The sequence below is a fragment of the Pteropus alecto genome, unplaced genomic scaffold, assembly GCF_000325575.1.
Source record: "Pteropus alecto unplaced genomic scaffold, ASM32557v1 scaffold121, whole genome shotgun sequence".
Taxonomy (NCBI): domain Eukaryota; kingdom Metazoa; phylum Chordata; class Mammalia; order Chiroptera; family Pteropodidae; genus Pteropus; species Pteropus alecto.
In genome coordinates, this window is record NW_006434369.1 from 8,307,690 (window position 1) to 8,327,432 (window position 19,743).

At 46.3% G+C, this 19,743-nt stretch overlaps 1 protein-coding gene across 6 annotated transcripts in view; it reads right to left on the reverse strand.

Annotated features, from left to right (window-relative positions):
- Positions 1 to 13,667: 13,667 nt before the first annotated feature.
- Positions 13,668 to 19,743, reverse strand: part of PHACTR1 (phosphatase and actin regulator 1) — a 489,864-nt gene continuing 483,788 nt past the window's right edge. For all 6 annotated transcript variants that reach the window (XM_025044937.1, XM_025044935.1, XM_025044940.1 and 3 more), the window contains 3 exons: positions 16,987 to 17,127; positions 14,677 to 14,753; positions 13,668 to 13,841 (listed from right to left, as the gene is read on the reverse strand). In XM_025044937.1, coding sequence (XP_024900705.1) covers positions 13,826 to 13,841; positions 14,677 to 14,753; positions 16,987 to 17,127 — 234 coding nt within the window. In that variant the 3' untranslated portion in view covers positions 13,668 to 13,825. The remainder of the gene's footprint in view (positions 13,842 to 14,676; positions 14,754 to 16,986; positions 17,128 to 19,743) is intronic.

Here is a 19,743-nt window from a genome sequence, read left to right on the forward strand (position 1 = left end):
TTAGCACATAGCAGCCCAGTCCTTGTTGGTAGCCTTAGCATCTTTTTTTTCCCCTCTGCCTGCCGGCTGGGTTTATGTAGTGGTACGAAGGCTTATGAGGGAGGCAGCAAGGAGGAAAGCTTTGACAATTTGTTTCTAAATATCAGAAGGCTGCACTCCACTGCACAGGGATCCTGCATTCCACTCCTATCCCCCCATTTCTTCCTCTTCTATTTTGTTTGATTCATCTGTTTTTTTATTCGTTCTCATGCAATCATGAAATAAATTTGAGTGCATTCCTAATTATGGGCCAGGTACTGGGCTTAGTTGCTGAACAAATCATGTGGTATCTGCCCTCCTGAAACATAATCATGCAAAGAAGACAAATATTAAATTAAACAAGTGCATATTTTGTTCTCTCATTAAGGAAAGCACTTTGCAACTCCTGAGCTGCCGCACACAGGAGAAGGTAACCTGTGCTGGCCCAGAAGCTCTGCAGCGGTCCCCAACCTTTTTGACACCAGGGACGGGTGCTCTTATGAGAATCTCATGCCCGATAATCTGAGGTGGAGCTGAAGTAATGATGCTAGCACTGGGCAGTGGCTGCAAATACAGAGGAAGCTTCGCTCACTTGCCCACTGCTCACCTCCTACTGTGCGACCCGGTTCCTAACAGACCACGGACTGGTACTCGTCCATGGCCTGGAGGTTGGGGACCCCTGCTCCACAGGAAGGTTAGAATTACTCTGAAATGTGTGGGGTTTTTTGTTTTTTTTTGTTTTTTTTTTTTGACAGAGCTTTGGCTGGGGGAGGAGTGGCTTGTTGGGAGCAGGTCTGAGCCTTTGCCTCATTCAGTCTGTGCCTTAGTTTCCCCATAGTCAAACAGCAAGTCTTTTACTTTCTTTACCCCTTAATGTGGTTGTAAGCATCAAATGAGTTTAATGTGAAAACACTTTAAGAAACACGGAGCTCCATGGAATGTTGACTATTTTTAATAGACGGTTTACAGGAGTTTGACTAGGCACTGTCTTCAAGGCCTAACTAACTCAGCTCTGCCAGCTCTGAAAAGTCTCTTGTCAACTTTAAGGCCGAAAGTGCATTCTTCTTCTTCTGAGCTTCTGTAACATTTCAGGCACCACTCATTTAGCAGTCATTATTTAGAAGTCTTTCGTTTGGTGGCCTTGAACTTTTATTAAACTTAACATGTGGTTTCCCTTTAAAATGCAAGCTTCTTGAGGCCAGAGACTGTCTCGTTCCCTTTTGTGCACTCCTGCTTTACCTAGTCCAGTTCCTCAGGCATGCATGTTTGCTCCCTGAAACCAGCCCATCTTTGGGCATGCTGTCATCTTTGTCAGGACCGTACTATCCCTGCTGTGGGGCTACATATTCTTGTCTCTAAGATTCAGCGCAAGCATCCCCTCCTCCTGCTCTCTGACCTTTGCTTTTTTTTTTCTTTCCATGGCACTCTGTTTGTATCCTTCAAGCATCCCCTCCTCCAGGAAGCTCTCCCGCTCTCTGACCTTTGCTTTTTTTTTCTTTCCATGGCACTCTGTTTGTATCCTTTTTACCACATTTGATACATTGATTTAGAGTGACCTGTTTATGTCTCCACACTAGCCTGTGAATCCTCGAGGAAAGAGATCATGTCTTATTCTCTTTTTCTTTCAGTGCCAAGCACATCCCATTCTCCATGAATATTAGTTGAGTACATGAATGCCTGGCTCAGTGTTAGGATTCCTCTGGTGACAAGTAATAGAATTGTTCTAGCACTAGCTTGCTTAAAGGAGACTTTGTTATAGGATATAGGGGTGAAGCTCAGAATCCAAAGAGGGTAGGGCTGGAATCTGGGACAGGACTAAAGAGACTCTGGACCTTCTTCTTCTCTTTGACCTACTTTGTGTGTCTGCCAAGTCCTTCTCTTTCTGCAGTCTGGATTGCTCTGGAGAAAGATGCCTAAGACCCTAAGACCCTAAGCTTATATGGTACAGTACCAGCCACTGGGGACAGTCTCTTGGCCCCAATTCCTGAATTTGTGAGACAGAGGCTATGGTCTAATGTGGGCCTGGTGCTACCCATGGATCTATCATCTGTAGCCATGGAGATAGACAGCTCATAGAGCAGACACACGGACAGCAGAAACCTCCCTTGTGTCCTTGGCAGTGTAGGGGTGGTGAGGGAGGGACGTTGCCACAGGGTCCACTGTGAACTGGGAGGACACTCTCAAAGCTTTCACTCCATTTAGCAAATCTGTTGACTAGATATGTGCCCTGCAAAGGACCCAGTATGGCAACAGGCATCTTCTGCCTTGAACTAAGTATGAGTGCCTTTTCCTTTATTACTTATTTCTGGATTCTGCCCACCAGTCTGAGAGGGGCACAGCCAGCCCTTTCAGATGAAGATGGGCAAAGTGGGACTACCCCACTCGCAGCTTTAGTAAACAGTGTCTCCCATGGCCAGGTGTTTCCTTTGTGACCCTTTCATATCAAGTCTAGTCTGTACTTGAAGTCTATGGAATGTCTGCTTTGCCCAGCTCCTTTCCCCAGCCTGGGTTGAGTGGGAAGGCTTGATGGCGAGTGGCTGGCAGCAGCTGTGTTTATTTGCCTTTGATTGCTTGGGAGGGGGTATTGTTCCCTGGGGTATTGTCCAGCATCTGGGTCTCTAGACTGAGTTGGGCTCCAGCCAGACTTGGTGGCAGTGGGTGAACCTGGATAAAGTCAGGGTAGGCAGCTGCTAAGGCCAACTGATTTAAAGATCACAGAGTGACACGCCTTGACCTGAGGAATGTCCAAGCTGGAGGAAAGGTTGCTGGTCCCCTCCCCAATACATAGCTAAGAAAAGTGAGCTTCCAGGTGGTAAAGGGGGTTATGCCAGGTCACTGTAGGTGGCTGAACAGCCTCTAGAACTCAGGCATCCTGGCTCCTTGTCTAGAGTGCACTTCACTTCACCAAGCTACTTCCTCTTCCTGAAACACTGTCTCTGAGCCTTAAAATCCCTTCATTTGGAGGAAACATTGTCTAGATGTCCCCCAGTCGATGCTTTCTGGCTGGATAATATGGCCTGGTGTCCTCATCTGTAAAATAGGAAGGATGATAGTAATCATAATCACCTCACAGAATTGCGAGGAGGATTAAGTGCAGAAAGACAGAACCCTTAGATCAGTGCCTGGCACAAAACAAGCACTCAGTGACCATTAGGTACTATTGTGTCGCAAGTAGCAACAGTTAAAATGTGTGTTCTCCTTAGAGAGGTGGCATTGTGACTTACAGTCTCACTAGAAACAGTTTTAGAGGAGATTGCTTCCTTAGAAGAGGTTTTGAGATGATTAGAGGCACATTACAGGTTCTTTAAGTCACTTATTTGAACTGGGCTTCTTAAACTTTAATGTGCATAGGAATCCCCTGGGGCCCTTGTTAAAATGCAGATTCTGATTTAGTAGCTTGGAGGGCGGGGCCTGGGGTTTGCAGTTCTAACATGCTTCTGATGGTGCCAATGCTGCTGGTTCTCAGGGACCACAGTCTGAGTAGCAAGAACCCAGGGAATGTAGATTTCACCTAGTTCAAGGTTTAACCCCGACTGCTAAAGAAAGAAATTTGTCACAGAGAATGCTACCTTCCTGTGCCATTTTCTCATTTTTAAATGATTAGTTTGACTTCATTTCTAAGCGATGGTAGGGATATTGTTTAAAGTTTATAAAACATTTCGTCAAAACCTGAATCTAATCTCAGTACAGACACATTGATATTTTCTACAAATTGTTCTCTCTCCCCACTGGGTCTCTGGAAGTGGTTTCACTATAACCTAATTACAAGTCAGCTCCTGACCAAGGATAGCTCTTTCTAATTAACCAGACCTCAATTTAATTTGAGGTAGGAATGTGTTAATAAAACTTTATTATTTTCCACCCTCTCTTGCAAAGAGGAATGGGCACTAAGATGGAAGGCAAAGCCATTAGAGAGGACTTCCAGAAAATGTTTTTATTTAAAGAGGATTTACTCAGCTGGCAGGTAGTCCTTCCTCTTACTTCCTGCTTGGGACACATACATAGTGACTGGAACTTCAGCAGCCATCTTGGAACATGAGGCATCCTTGAGGGTGGAAGCCACATGATAAGGATGGTAGGGCCAAAAAACAACTGTGGCCCATTGATGGTGTTACAACTCTTCCCTGCCTAACTTCAGACTTCCTTTACATTAAAAAAAAAATCCCAGTTGTTTCAACCACTATTTTGGTTTCCTCTTATGTGAATGACGAACCCAGGGCTGACACCAGCAGAGCAGATGCTATTTAGCAGGGCAGCCACAGGTTTAAATCTGTGTCTAAAACTATCATTCTTCTGTGTACCTTTGTGGGATTCCCTAGTCATGTAGGGGCAAGTGAATGGGTTGAAAGTCCGAAGCCTGGCATTCTCAGCTTATCTCTGCCATCTCCTAGCTATGTGATCCTGTTCCTTTTATGCCTCAGTCCTCTTACCTGTAAAATGGAGATGACAGACGAAAGTGTCCAGCACAGCGCTGGGGTGCAGAACTTACTCTGCTGGTGTTGAGTGAGGGGGTGTTTCGGGATTATGGTGTGAAGATGCATAGATCAACCAGCAGCAGTGAACAGTACAGGGTTGAAGCTTAGATATAGGCTGTGATTCACCGTTCATTGCTTCCACGAGGGTACCCACCTTGGTGTGTCAAGGGCAGCAGAGCACCGCTGCCTCTGTCTTAACCAAAAGGGGTTGGGCTAAGTGGCCCTGTTAATATATTAATGTTTGTGCCTGTGGTTTTGTTTGGAGGGTGGGGCGGCACAAGTAGCTTTCAATTATTGGGCCTTGAAAAACCTGCCTCACTGTTTTCCTTCTACCAGCTTGTGAGCTCTAAGCTGAGGCCTGCAAGGTGGCCCAGGCAACATCTCAACATTGCTTTGCTGCTGAAACCCAAATGACTCTACCCCAGCTGCTTGCTCCGAGCCAGCCAAATGGACCAAGTGGTTAACAATTAGTGTTTGCTCTCTCCTTCTGATTGCAACCTACAGTAAGCCATTTGTTGATCAACCACAGCAGAATGGTCCACACCTCTTCTGTTGAATCAGAGACTTTTTTGCTTCAAATTTCTCGAAACCATCCTCCAAACCTGAAGCCATCATTCTTTGTCCATCTCCTCTTTTCCACCTCAAATAATTATGTTCGGCACCCACCACTTTCACTCAGGCAAAACCAGCTGGCTTCTGGAAGGCAAAACCCATGTCTTCACGATGAACTGAAATGATCGAGAGGCACGTTTCTCTCCTGGCATGGAGGTGGTGGGCAGAGTCCTGAAATAGGACTGCTCACCGGGAACCTCTCACTGTTTGACCCTGTGAGACTCCATTTTTCCGACGAGCTGCTAAATGGTCTGAAAAATGCCTGCATTTCCTCATTGTGGTCTGTTCCTAGATTTTTTAATTCGATAAGATTGAAACAAGGTTTTTCCTAGTAGATGTGTTACGCACAGGTAAGTGTGCTTGTTCAGTAAGACTAAACGCAACCAGCACTGTCTGTACTTTCAATTCTTCCTTTAAAAAAAAAAATTGTATCTGAAATTTTTAATGGAAAAGGGATATATGTGTGAGGATACGAGGCAACCAGGACAAGAGGGTATGCAAACAACAGTGACTCTCCACACCCCAGCTCCAAGTTCCCTTCCTCAGAAGCACTTAAATGTGAGCATGGCATTGCAAGTACTTTTCTAAGAAGAATGAAGGGACAGCATAGGGGTTTCTCCTGCCTGCTTTGAGGCTGTTGTGACCATGTCAGTGAGAGAGGATTGTGGAAAACCCAAGATAGTTAAATTATAACAAGGGGCTCTTGTTGCCACGGTTGGATGGGTGTTGAGCAGTGGGGTAAGGTTGGGACTGGTGCAGGTGACAGTAGAATTTTAATGCTGGCTTGAAAAAGTGTCCCCACCACCCCAGCAATGGAGTGACACATAGTGTGAATGAGGCCAGCCTCTTGCCAAGTGATATTTTTTCTATTTTAACTGCAGGATCTTGTGTGTTAGTTCACTAGAGCTTTTGTGAGGTTGCCAAGGACTTCGGGGTGGCTCAGGTGCCGGGCAAAAAGGCCCAGAAGTGCTCTCATACGTGCGCTGCCCTAGCTGGCACAGCTGGGCAGGCCCACAGGGTTGCTGGGAACCAGGCCTCTACCCTGATCCAGTCTATGGGGGCGGGGGGGAACTTTCTGAGATAATCAACCATGTGTAAAGTGTTTGTACGTGCATAGCGGAAGAGATGGGCTTGCCCTCTTTTGGGTGTGAGGTGGGGACTCTGAAATCATAGGCCTTGTAAAGACATAGCCTCTCATGGACACCCGAGAACCCCTCTGGACAAGGTGTCAATGACAATAGACTGAATTTTTTTCCCTTCCTGTCCACCATTTTGTCTCTTGTTTTTTTATTAAAGAAACAACAACAGCAGTAATATCACCATGCAGGAACTGTTGAACCATGGAACCTCGAAGGTCACATGAGATACAGTCTCAATCTATCATGAAGGGGAAAGAGAAATGGGTGTCTGGAATTCCAGCCCTGTATACAATCCATCTTAACTGGTTGTCAAGCCTGGAAAAAGAGTCAGTTCGATTCTGTTTTCGTGGTTTACTCTTCCTGTCTCTTCTGCAAACATATTCATTTGTTTTTTGATGAGGGCCCTTTGCCATGACCTGGGGTTTTGCCCCACGAGAATATTGGATGATCATGGCTTCCTATTATGAAATGAGAGCATTTTTTGATTAATAGCATATAAAGTGCAGAACACTTTTTTTTTTTTTACCTACCAAAAGTATCTAGGAAAGGGACTGGCTGCGTGCCCACAATTGATTGTCAGTTCTTCCTTTCTGGCATTAGGCAGCATGCTCTTCTCTTCCTGCCTTTGCTGCAGCTCTAGGTGGGCCCCATGTAGTACAAGTGCCTCCTTTGACATTATTTCCCTCGCAGGAAGACATAAATATTGGCCACCTGTCTCCAGGTTGTGGGAGTTGCCCCCTGGGGGGACACTCAGCCTGCACTCAGCACAGACTGGCAGTGCATGGAGGGGAAAGAGGAGCTGGGAGAGGGACACAGCTGCTCCTAACCTGGAAGCTTGGTGAGAGTTGAGTCTCTTTCCTGATCTGAGGTTCTCAGTGTCAGAAGAGGATGTTATCACTTAAGTCAGGCAACTGGGATAATTAGATGGAAGCTGAGAATGTGAACTCAAGAAAGTGGAGGCCGAGCCGGGAGATTAAGAATGTTGCTTTAGAGTCAAACAGACAGACCTGAGTTTGGAAGCCGCAAGTGCTGTAAAGATTAAATAAAATCGTGCATGAGAATGGCATAGCACGGTGCCAGGTGTGTAGCGAGTGTTTAACATTTGGGCTGCTAGTGGTAGTATTGACAGAAATCAAATGCCTAGAGAGCCAGAGTTAGAAATCAGGGGTGCCACACGTCAGGTACCACAGGGCACAACCATTTGCACATACTATTTGGCTGCTTCTGTGTGCATGAGTACTCTTGTTCCTCATTAGAGTTCTGAGGTCCCCTAAGTGAGTCCTCTCTTGGACTCTGTTCAGCGAGGCTTAGTCCCCAAAGCCCCTTGTCAGCCCTGGTTGTCCCTAAGGAGATCATTACAGCACAGCCACATCACAGCCCTTCTGCAGGGCTCCAGGGCCACACACCCCACAGGGGCCTGCTCCTTGACCCCTGAGCAGGAAGACATGGCCGGGGTGGGTCACACTGGCACGGAGGGTGGCACACTGGAGATTGGGATTTTGTTGTTTGGACGGGGCGCTGCTGCAGACATCAGGCAGGAGAGTGGTGCGATCAAGTCTGTGTTTGGATAGAGGACTCTGGCAGCAGGATTGGACTGGTGAAAGCACAGGCAAGGACACCATGATTGCAGCCATCCAGGAAGGAAAGGAGGACCTTAGTGGCCGAGAAACAGAATAGCTTTGAGAACTAATCTGGATGATCTGCTGGAAGTGAGGAGGAAGGGGTGACTTCTAGGTAGTGCCATTCTCTGAAAAGTTCCCTTTAAGAGAGGAGGAACAGGATAAGGCAAAGGGCGGGGTTTGAAAATATGGAAACAATAGTCTAGGACATAACTGAATTTGAAATGCCTGTGAGAGACACATGTGAAGCATTAAGAGATAGCATTCAGTAAGGCCTAACTGTATGTTAGACACTGTGCTAAATTCTTTACACATGTTATTTTATTTAATCCTAACAGTGCTATAAAATATGTGCCATTATTCCCATTTTACAGATGAGGAAGTTGAGGCACAGTGAGATTAAGTAACTTGACTGAAGTTACAAAGCTAATAAGTGATGAAGGTACAATTAGACCCAAGGGCATGTGGGCTCAGCACCATATCCTCTTAACGTCTATACTACACTGCTGCTTTGTGACATTTGGATACCTGGATCGGGAGCTCAGGGAAGATCAGAGATATAGCTGTAGCTATGGAGCCATCTGAGGCCAGGGAAGCTCTTGGGACGTGTGAAGAGCTAGCCAGGGAGCGTTTCGGCATCAAACTTGTCCATTGGATTAATAATAGGGTATAAATAACCAAATGAGTTCTGGTAGAAGATAACAGGCTATGTCTTAAGCATCACTACTCAAGGCCCACAAGCCCTTCCAGGATGATTTGCCCAGAAGAAGGGGGAGGCAGGACCATGTAGAGTAATCTGCTTGACTATAGCTTTAGAACAAGCCCCCACGAAGATGCATGGGAGAGGGCAGGACCCAGTGCCAACCAGACCTCCAGGAGACCAGCCCAAGGCAGGGAGGGGTGGCAGGTACATGACCTGCAGGTGGTCTGAAGGAGAGGAATCCAAACTGTTCTCTGAGAGACTGCCCTGGTAGGACTCATCTATGGCTTACTCTTTCCTAAGGAGTAAGTTTCGTGTTTTAAAAATTCAGAGAAACCCAAATCTTAGAAAGCGGATAGAGGACATTTAATTCAATGCCCTCACTTTCTAGATAAGTACATTGAGGCCCAGATAAATTACGTGACTTGGCCAAAATTGTTGTGGCTGTGTCGCTACTTCTCTGTCATAGGCAACAGATCTGAGCATGGACACAGCAAGTGCCTTGACCTACTGAGCATGTGGAGCCACAATCTTCATTTACTTTGGAAAGGGCTCCCTCCTACGCTGGTGGCCAGTTTCCTTCCCTCTTGCAAGGCAGAGCCCTTTAAAGGTTCTCCCAAAGCTTGCTTTCTAGCCCTGTTTTCCCCTGGATAATTGCAGTGACATTCTGAAGATTAGATTAAGTCAGAGAGCTCTGGAGGTGAGGAGAGCGCAGAATGAGGGAGAAGCTCTAAGCCTGAAATCTGAAATCCTTTCTGTAAACCACTTGCCCTCTCTGCTGTGACCACTCCTGTCCCAGTGGCCCTTGGCTTGCACAGGTGAGAGTTTGCACATACGCTCTGCTGCGATGCTGCAAGAGGCTGGCTTCCAAAGAGGGCTCTGCTGCTGCTGCTCAGCAAAGAAATGTGCAGTGCGTGTGGTCACTCCACTTTTACGAGGCTAGAGATTCCCAGGCAAAAGAAAAGCGATTCCCCTTGGATTGTCCTCCCAAGCCCTCGCTGTTCAGAAGCTTGATTCCTGGACCAGTGGCATCGCAGGCCCTGGGAGCTAGTTGGAAATGTGAGCTCTCAGTCCCCACCCAGACCTACTGATTCAGCATCTGCACTTCTACAACAAGGTTCCCCGGGTTATTCCTGGTGATGGTGCAGGAGGGCAGCACTGTGCTAGGTTCTTCTTTTCCAGAGCCACCTTTTTATGTTGCTGGACCAAGGATATATATATATTATCCAGCAATTTTCACCCAACCAAAATATAGCCAGCAAGCACTGCTGCCCCTCTTGTTCTCCTATAAACCCTTCACAAAGACAAGTGAGGATCAGAAGGTTAAGCAATAAACCTCTTTGCTTTACATGACAAATACTCAGGCCAGACATCAGTACTCAAACAGCAAAGTAGTCTGAGGCTCTTGCTTCTGGGCGGTGACACCCCAAAGGTCCCCAAGGCACCGCAATGTAAGGATGTCTGATATCTGATACCACCCAGATGACTCTGAGCGAGTACCAAGTTAATTCACATTCGTCATTCCCAGATTATTAAAGGACAGACAGTTGGACAATACATTTTAGATATTCTTACAAAAATGTTTAGAAGAAAAAAAGTCCTAGCACAAAAATGTTATCTAGAAAGTTAATTTGCGTGCAACAATCCTTCCTTCCCCTAATCATACCAGCTACACGAGGTTGTCCTGTATCTCCATAACTCTTGGGATTTCGTTGATGAGCTGACCTACCCCTTTCCCCAACCCCCTTCTCTAGCCAAATTAAGTATTTTTGGTGGTTCCTGCTGGTGGTTGATAAAACACACAGGAGGCAACGAAGTGATTTTTTTAGACTTTTTTTTTTTTGGTTGTTTTTAAAGAAACTGCATTCATCAGCAGAGACAAACAATAATTTAAATACCATGCAGTTTCTGTATGTACAAAACCTAGGCCATAGAGATCCAGTTTAATTTGTATCCTATTTACATTGTCTTCCTCATACAGCCATCATCTGTTAAATTAGAACACGGGAGGGCGCTCCTATACAAAGACAAACTATGTACAGACACCCGGGAAGCAACTGGAAAAAGCAACTGGTCTGGGGATTAACAGACAAATGAAGAAAAAGTCATTTAAGGTGACCTTTGCACACTGGCTGTGCACAGGGAGAACCAGAAACTCCATTCATCGAAGTACACACCACGATTTTCATTCGGCAAATATAAATACACATTCATAAGTGGGAGAAAAATAAACTCAGACATTTTCACCACATCAACCGTCACGTCGTTTGGTTTCTCTAATCTGACATAAAGGCTACAGTTTTAAAAGTTTTCCAGGGCTTTGAGGGCTTTTGGGGGGGAACAGATCAGCAATTTCGAAAGAGCACGTAGGCTGATGGATGGCAGTCTCTTCTGTCATGGATGCAGTAGGGGAGGTCGGAGCAATGTCTGATTTTGCGTGGGAAACATTTCAATCTAAGAAATTTCACATTTTTTTTTTCTTTCATGCTAATCCAAATGACAAAAGGCTCAACTGGGAATTTATACACACAAAATAAACCTTTACTTGAAAACTGCAGCTTTTGCAGAAAAGGGACACATTGTCAACCAGCTAGCCCAACTCTCTATTTTGTTCCCCTAATTAATGTCAAATTGTCATCTTGGAAAGTAACATATATCTTTCAATTGCCATAACTGTGGCAAAAAAAAAAAAAAAAAGGAATTTGGATGGATTTCTATAAAGACCTCAAGATTTCAAGAGAGGAAAGAGACAGTAGAGGGACCACCCTGTGGTCCACTGAAGTTGCTGAGCCACTTACAATGGGCTTGAAATCACCCACCTCCATGGTGGGTGAGCTTTCAGTGGCATAGAAGGTATACTAACTCCTGCAAGTGACTTCTGGAAAAGGGCGCTCTGCAGGAAGAGAAGTGGAAAGTGTTTTCAGTTTCTTCCATGCACAAAGTGGACAGCAACAATAGGGCACTTTGGGCAGAAAACCTGGACTGCTGGCTGGCTGCAGGGAAATTGATTTGGGCCTCATGTCCCCAGGAATGTAAAAGGCCCAAGAACCAAGGCCAGCAGAGAAGCCACTGGCCCTGGTGGGAGGAGTCTAGGTCCTGGGTTGAATTCCCCTAGGACTCGCTCCTGGGATAGGGGAAGGCCCGACCATCCTGCCAGGGCACTGCGAGCCGCCTGAAACACAGCTGTGAGTTAGGGGAAGCTCAGATTCAACTCCTGGCAAGGCAGCCACCTCTACCTGGAACATGTGCCCGCCACAGAGAAGTTGAATGAAAGAGCCCTACATCTTTCGTCATATCATTTTGCACATTCAAACGTCAGTAAGCCTTGCGAGAAGACAGTGTTTACAGCCACACTAAAATCCTGGCCACATCTTCCCTGAACATTACCTCTACCCACGGCAGTAACTACTCAGATTGAACATTCGAAGAAAAAGGGATCTGGTGATGGCATTCTCCTGGGACTGGGCAGTGGCATGCTCGCTCCAGGTGGTGCGAGGAAAGCATATGACAGCTTTGCAACGGCTGGTGGGCACGGCCTAAAGAACCGCCCTGAGCTCCCCACACAGTACGCACAGCAACTTGGCTCATGCCGGCCACGGGAGCCATTAGTGCCCGCAGAAAAGTAATTGGCCTCACTGATGGGTGTCTATCCCAAGAGTAACTTGCTTCCCACACAGTTTGGGGTGGGGACTGGTTAACTCTTTTTCGTGAAGGCCAAGCTGGCATCTTTGTAGATGCTGGGCATGTGCGGCGGAGAGGGAACCATCACCTGGAGACACTGTGGTAACTATGAGACCACTATAGAAGGCCAGGCAGAGCTTTGTGACAGCACTGCACCAGCTCTGTCATGGAGGAAGACAAAAGAAGCCGCAGTGGGCCTCACGAGTCTAGTTGTTAGGGTTTAGGACTCGTTCTTCCTCTCACTGCACATGCCACTCTTGGGATCCCTATGTCAACAGAGCACTGCTTTCCTGTGGTCTCAGGTCAGCAGGATAGTTAGATACATCTTCAATCACCCTCGCCAGCATCATGAGGGCAAGGAAGGGTTCTCTGGACAAATAGGAGTGGGAAGGTACAGCACAAGGCAGACATGACTGGTGTTTGCATGATTCTACCATATGCTGAACCCTGGGGCTTTTCCATAGAAACTCTTCGGTGCAAAGAAGGGAGACCAGAAGGCCATCAAACGGTTCTAGAGTACTAGTCCATCAGTGAATGGAAGGCCAGTCTTTTAGGGATGGTTTCTGGCCTGCATGCATTGGTCCTATACTCAGAGCCCATTAACTTCCAAGCTATATAGTTATAGTTATTGGCCCTGGGGCACACAGAGAAAATGAAAACCATCAGCTAAGCAGAGTTTCTTACCCCAGCCTTTATGCCCTCAATAGGTCCTAATGCTCAGATGCATACCATAGGCTACCTTAGCAATAGCTGTTTGTCTGCATAAGATCACCTGTGACATTGGGCTTTTTAATGCAAAGGGTAAATTCATTTGAACTGAGCAGATGACAACTTTCCCCTTCTAAACCCAAGCTTCCTGGAAGGCAGCTCAGCTCAGACCGAGGGGACGGGATGGATGCTCAGTGCCAGCCTTCCAGGCCTGGAACACACACACTTTTAGGACCAACAGTCAACCACAGACCCTCCCAGACAAAAGGCTCCTTCTCTTTTGTTCACTGCACGGAGGGTGGCTGGAGGGAGAGAAAGGATGGGGCAACTGAGAACAGTGCTCCCTGTCAGTATCCTTCTCCTAAGGGGACTCCAAACCAGCTGCCATGCTTGGAGCCAGTGTGTTTGGCCAATTCTAGAAGCCCAGATCATTTGCTTTGCCCAGTCAGTCATTCCCCGGCCAAACCCACCTCCTCAGCTTTCTTTGGACTTAGGTGACAGACACTTTCGAGGAAGAAGTTCACTGGAGCCTAAATCGATGTGGTGCCTGTGGGCCTGGCCAGAGAGGACCAGGGCTGCTCTGAGTGCCAGAAAGTCTTCTGTGAGGCCCTGCCAGTGCACTGGGCCCTGCCTGGGACGAGTACAGTTTGATATCAGCGGTAGTGCCAGCAGCTCTGACCACAGAGCAGTAACCATCGCGTTTTCGCAAATAAAATCCTGATTGTGTTTCCTTTTATTTTTCTTCTTCTTCTTTTTAAAAAAGGCAGTTCAGAAGATTTACATCGTAATGGGGAAGTGAATAAATACCAGCACTTATGGTTCTTATAAATTTATGTTTTGAAGACAGCATAGCACTCAAGAGGAATTCGACTGTTAAGGTCGGTGAAACCTAGGAAAACAAATCATTAAATCAAGACAGGCAGCTGCCAAAGGTGTCAGCTTCCACAGCCCAAGCTTTCTATCCTCAGTATCCTTGTTTCTGACTGCGAGAGGGAGGTTTAAATCTCCAACCAGGGGCATATCCCCACAGAACTCCTCAAACACCTGAGGCCTTTAGAATTCACCTTCAGTTTTAGAATAGTTTAACCTGAGGCTCCTGGGGGACCCAGGTGCCCTCGGATGCCCCAGGTGCCCTCAGCCTGGGCTCAGCATCGAGGTGGAGAATCCACCTTGTGTCTCCGAGTCCAGGCTGTTTCTTTCTCACCAAAGGAGAGTGTCCTACAAATTATCAATGGCTCTGTCACTGACTAGCCATGTGATCTTATATAAGCTCCTTAAATGTCTCCATGCTTCAGTTTCCCCCAATACCATCACAAAAAATCATCTCTAAGAATGACACGTAATCCTAGAAGTGAACCCCTCTCAGAAGCACCAGGTGGATTTGGTGTGTTTTGGCCTCTGCCAATTGGTTGTAAATTGGCAATGATCTTTTCTCCTCAGCTTAAGCTTTCATAAAAACCTACTTTGGGCTTAGTGATGGTCTGGCACTTGAGTTTGAATGAGCTAAAAACTAGGCATTCAGAAGGTGGCTTTTAGCCTGGGACTAAATGCCCCCTCCAGTTTCAGTAACCACAGTGGAACCTCACGCTAACCTTTCTTTCATTTTCTCCCTCACTCCCTCTCCCACCATATCACTTGTGACCCAGAAGCAGATAGGATAGTTTAGTTTGCAGGTAAATACTACAATTTGAAGGGGAAAAAAAAAACCACAACTCAATACCAACCTTGTTAGATGTCTACTCAATTCATGAACTTCCATTTCAGTGCTTTTAAATTCATTGAGCTCCTTTCGAATGGCAGCCTGGAACGAAGAGAAGCCCATGAATATGCAGAGGAGGCAGATGTGAAGGAGTTCGCTTTTTATTTGATCTCTAACGATATATTTTTTTTCTTTGACAAAGCTGTACAAAATGGATTCTTTCACTGGGAGAAAAAAAAAGTCACCTGAGATGTCCCTTTGGACCTACTAAGATGCCCCCCGCCCTTAAATCTCAATTACAAATGAGTCTCTATGGGACAATGCCCAGGCCATCTTTTTCTCTGTCTCCTCACAGAGCTGTTTCCGCTAGGCATCGATAGTGCCTTACACTAGCCTCACACACCTTGGCTCCTGGGTACACATTAAATGTCAACCTCTCATCTTCCTTAGGTAAACAATCTAAACTCATCGCCGGCACAGCAGTACCTCATGATGAATACTTCTAGAAGGGGTGGATCAAATTCACCAACCAAATTAAGGGAATGAGCGATGGCCACCTCCCCCTTTTCCCTCTGCTCTTTCACGACTCTGATGAGGCTGAGGTAATATCTTTTACCATGACGGGTATGTGGGATATGTTTTGAATAACCTCAGATATTCTGAGATGAACCTGAATAACTTCATCCTTACAGAGCTGCCCACCTAAGTAGCTGCAGCGCACAGGGGAGGGCTGGGTAATCAGATTGCAAAGAGAGGTGAGGAGGGTCTGGAAAAGAAGAATGTCTGGGGCTGGAGAAAACGTCCCTTCTTCCTCAGGGGCTGAAATTTTAAACATGTGTCCTTTTGCAGAGCTCTTACTAAATCTGGTATTTGCTTTGATGGGAATATCATGGCACTGAGAGTTTAAGGATGAAAAAGCCTTTAGATGAGATCAGAGTGGCTCCCTACAGGGAAGGAACGCATACTCGTGTTTAAGTGCTGGGTCATAAGCTTCGGGAAGGCACCACGTCCTGTTCTTCCATCCCCAGCAGGCTGTGAGGAGCTGGATGTGGTCCTAACAGCAGCTAAGAACTTGAGCATGTGCATGTACAGATGTCTTGCACTTGACCTTGATATTTGCAGATACCCTTCTCTTTGGTAAGCAAGCCCGCTTCAGTGAAAGTAGGAACAAAAGAGAGTGAGGGTGAAGGCTCTCCTCTCTTGACATTTACATGACACAACTGACTGGGAGCCTGGTTGTCTGTCAGTCTATCTTGTGCATAGCGGTGCCAGTTCCTGGGGTCGCTCACTACGAATTCCTGCACAGGGTAGAGATGAGTGCTCTATTTAAGAGAAGGCAGAATTTTCCACTCATCGGGATCTGCAGGGTTGATCCACCATGTGGGAGGCTGTTTTCAGGGGGGTGGGGGCGGGTGGATGTCTCTGCCTCTGGCCATGTCGGTTTCCCCCAAGTGTAGCAGCTTCCCTGCACTTCCCTGAAATTCTTCCATCCAGCCTGAGTCTGGGCTATCGCTGACCTCCTCTTGTGTTGCCACTGGCCCCGGGAATGTGTGGAGCAAAGGCAGTCCTCTTTAGAAGAAGGTCCTGGGGTACCCCAGAGTCGCCCCACTGTCCCTTGCACATTAGACATAGTCATTTTCAACTATTTTTTAAAAAGGCTCTTTGCCCTTCTTCACGGTGACTGAACTAGAATCACAAATGATTCCCAAGTAGAGGTTCATTTTGATACATGGTCTAATGGGCAGATAAGAAGGACTTATCATTGCATCACTGCATTTCTTATAAAACAAACTCATCTTCAGTTTAATTTTATTTTTTATGTTTTCCAAATCGATGAGGGTTTAGTGTAGTGAGGCACGTTCTGCTGTCCCTGTGATTTGTGTCCTGTTTCTCCCATTAGGTTACAAGAACCACAAGGCACTTTGTCCCCTTTTGGTTCTGCGAATTCCCTGTTGGTGGCCGAGGACAGCATCCTCTGCATGGGAGGCCTGTGGTACGCTTGGAGCCTCATGCTCTTGAACTGTGCTGTGTCCGTACAGCCTTTCCTTCTCCTGTAAAACAGGTACGATATCATGTGTCCATTTTGCGCCTTCTCTAGAGCAGTGAAGAACCCATTCAGTGACCTCTGTAGGTTATCTGGAGCCCTGGGGAAAGGTGTTGGGGACATGGCACTTTCAGCCTGCCCAGTGGGCACTGAGCACTCCATTTCTGAGACCGTGACCCCAGTTTTGCTGTTGGCCTCAATACAGGATCCCAGTTAGCAAGCGGGAAATCCTGCATAGGAGCAAACCAAGGCGTGAGGACCCCCCACCCAACTCCTCGGCCCTCTGCTTACTTTGTCGGCAGCAGTGAGGCGGGTCCACGGCTTGTCGGCCCTTCGGTCATAGTCCTGAGCGTCGGCCACCTCCACGTAGTCGCTGAAGCGGATGAGGATCTTTCTTTCTCGGAGCTCTTCCACTGTGGGCCTCTGGCTGAGCTACAGGGAGGGAGAGAGATAGACACAGTCAGCCAGAAAAGTTTTGATCACTTGGTCTGTCCATGAATTTATAGTTGTAGACAATAAGGTCTCGAGAGACAAGCGATGTGTCACATGGTGAAGGAGGCGCAGGGTCCAGGTGGGGACCCAGGGCTCCTGACTCCCACACCTGAGACTTTCCTAGGACTCTAAGAGAAAGTTTTATTATTCTTTGAGCTACCTCTAGGCTGATCCAGATGGAAAGCTAGGCTGTCCCTTTCTTAATAACACTTGGTCTTTACAAGCAGCTTGTCTTTCCGTATGGGTGTCTGTTGCATATTTCCCCACATCTGTTCTATTTCTCCTACCAGCCGACAGGGATCTTACACAAAGATTTCGTCTTATTTTTGATGTGAGTCCACATCCGTGTGTCAAATTTAGTGCTGTCTGCAAGATGGGTTTTGTAAATCATTTCATATATGTGTGTTTTAGACACACACAAAAGTGTATGTGTAAACTCTCGGATATGCAGGAATGGGAGGAAAGCATTGATTTATGAGGTCAGAGGAGACTCTGCTTCTCAAGAAGTTCAAACGGAAGGTCAGCCCACAAATGCAGAGCTGGGCCGAGTTTATGCAACAGAGACTTGGACTGGGCCTTTTGGATGGGTCTGTGATGAGGGAATGAAAGAAGTAAAAGGAGAATTCATATTTATTTAACCGTCTCCTGGTGTCACCCACTAGCACCCCTTTTTTGTACTTCAATAACAGAAGCCTAATGTCTCTATTCTCTCTTCCTGTCACTAGGGGTTTATTGCTTTTGGAGCAACATAGTTGCTCTCTCTTCAGGATGTTATTAATTCACATTTTAACTGACATTATTTTCCTGCAGTCACAGACTGTATTTAAAGCTATTAATAGAAGATGCAGTCAGAATCTTACCACAAAGGCCTATAAAACACACGCATACAAGGGACTCCATCTACCCTGGCTGTTTGACTCTATATCATGCAGCTGCCATACACCTTTGGTGGTACCAGAATGTTCCCACTTGTTGCCAACTGGCCTACAATGGGAAAGCGTAATTAGATGATTGCCTGGCTGGCATTAAATAGGATGGCCAGTGGCGGGAAGGTCTGGGGATCAGAGGCTTCTCGGGCTGTGGCACAGGCCAACTTGCTTAGACTGCCTGTAGCTCCCCGTCAAAGTGGTTCTTAGTCTGTCCTGAGGCAGCCTAGTCTTTTCCCTGGGACAGGACATTCTGGCCTGTGGCAGGGAACCATAGGTCTCCCAGGCTTTACGGCTAGGGTTGCTGGAAGCAAAAATGGCGGTCCAAAATGTGGGTGCAGGGAACTTCAGTACTGTCATTAAAATACATAAAAAGTTTTAATGTTTACCATATTGATCCCAGATAAAGGAGGATTCCTACTCGAAATCCCCAGTTTGTATTGTTTAGGACCAGCAAGGTTTACTCTAGGGTCCTGGACAAAATGGCATTATTTTCTAAATGTGCCACGACACAAGAAAGGTTGTTAAACATGGAATTTCTAGTTTATATTTCTGGAAATTGTGACCTGGATTTTACTAATAGCCTGTAGGTGGCAGGGTGAACAGAAAACTAAGTATTAGTTCTGAAGGTCAGGGACTATTTTTCATGCCTGAATCCCATGGGAACCTTTGACACAAGCTCTTCAAGTCCGTAAGGCACAGAATACAAGTGCTGAGGGAGGGAGTGAGGAGGAGACTGACTTCTTCTGCTAAGAGAAGCTCAGGCGGTGTGTGGACTGACTAACCAATGGCTGCTGGGACTCTCCATGTGAGCATGGGCTCGTGCTCCTGGCCGTGTAGGATTTGGGAGATGTGCCTTTAGTTCATGGCTGGTCATAGCCATTGGGACATGTAAACCCAAGGTCCTTTCTCAGATACTGAGGAAATGACCTTTATGGCCAAAGTTGGTTTTCTGGGTTTGATAGATTGGAAGAAGAGGTAGGCAGCAGGGATTGGTAGCATTATGTTTCAATCTATGGCAGCAATATCATTTGCAACCAAATACTCAACAAAAGAGTAACTAATTGAGACCCAAATTCTACTATTAATACAACCTTACCCAAGTGCATTTTCTTTCTTCCTCCCTCTTTCTCATTCATCTATCCATTTAGCTAGCTAGCATTTTTTTTTGGAATGGGGAGAGAGGTATTTATTAAAAGACAAAACATATAATAAGTTTTAAGTTACTCTCAATTTGGCTGAAGAGAATGATAGGTCTGTTGCTATAAGCATCAGCTACAGTGTTTCATTTTTCTTACTAGTACATTAAAATTAAATAGAACTGTACTGAGGAAATTCTCAGGCTGAGTTTAAGTAAATGAGAAGCAGCCACCATCACTGGCATCTGGTGTTGGTGCGATAAAGGCCCCAAAGGAAAAGAACTGGCCCAGAGCCAAGGAGGGGTGTGGACTCCCTACCTGTTGGCAGGCTCACATCTCTGTTGACAAAAAGAGATATGAAAGCTCCTTCCAGTCTCTCCCTTATAAACAGTAATCCCTTCACTCAAGCTCATTATTTCTAATTCCTAATCCAGTCCCTGGGGAAAGAAATGCTGAAAGTGCAAGGCAGTACTTCTGGGAGGAGGAAGGAA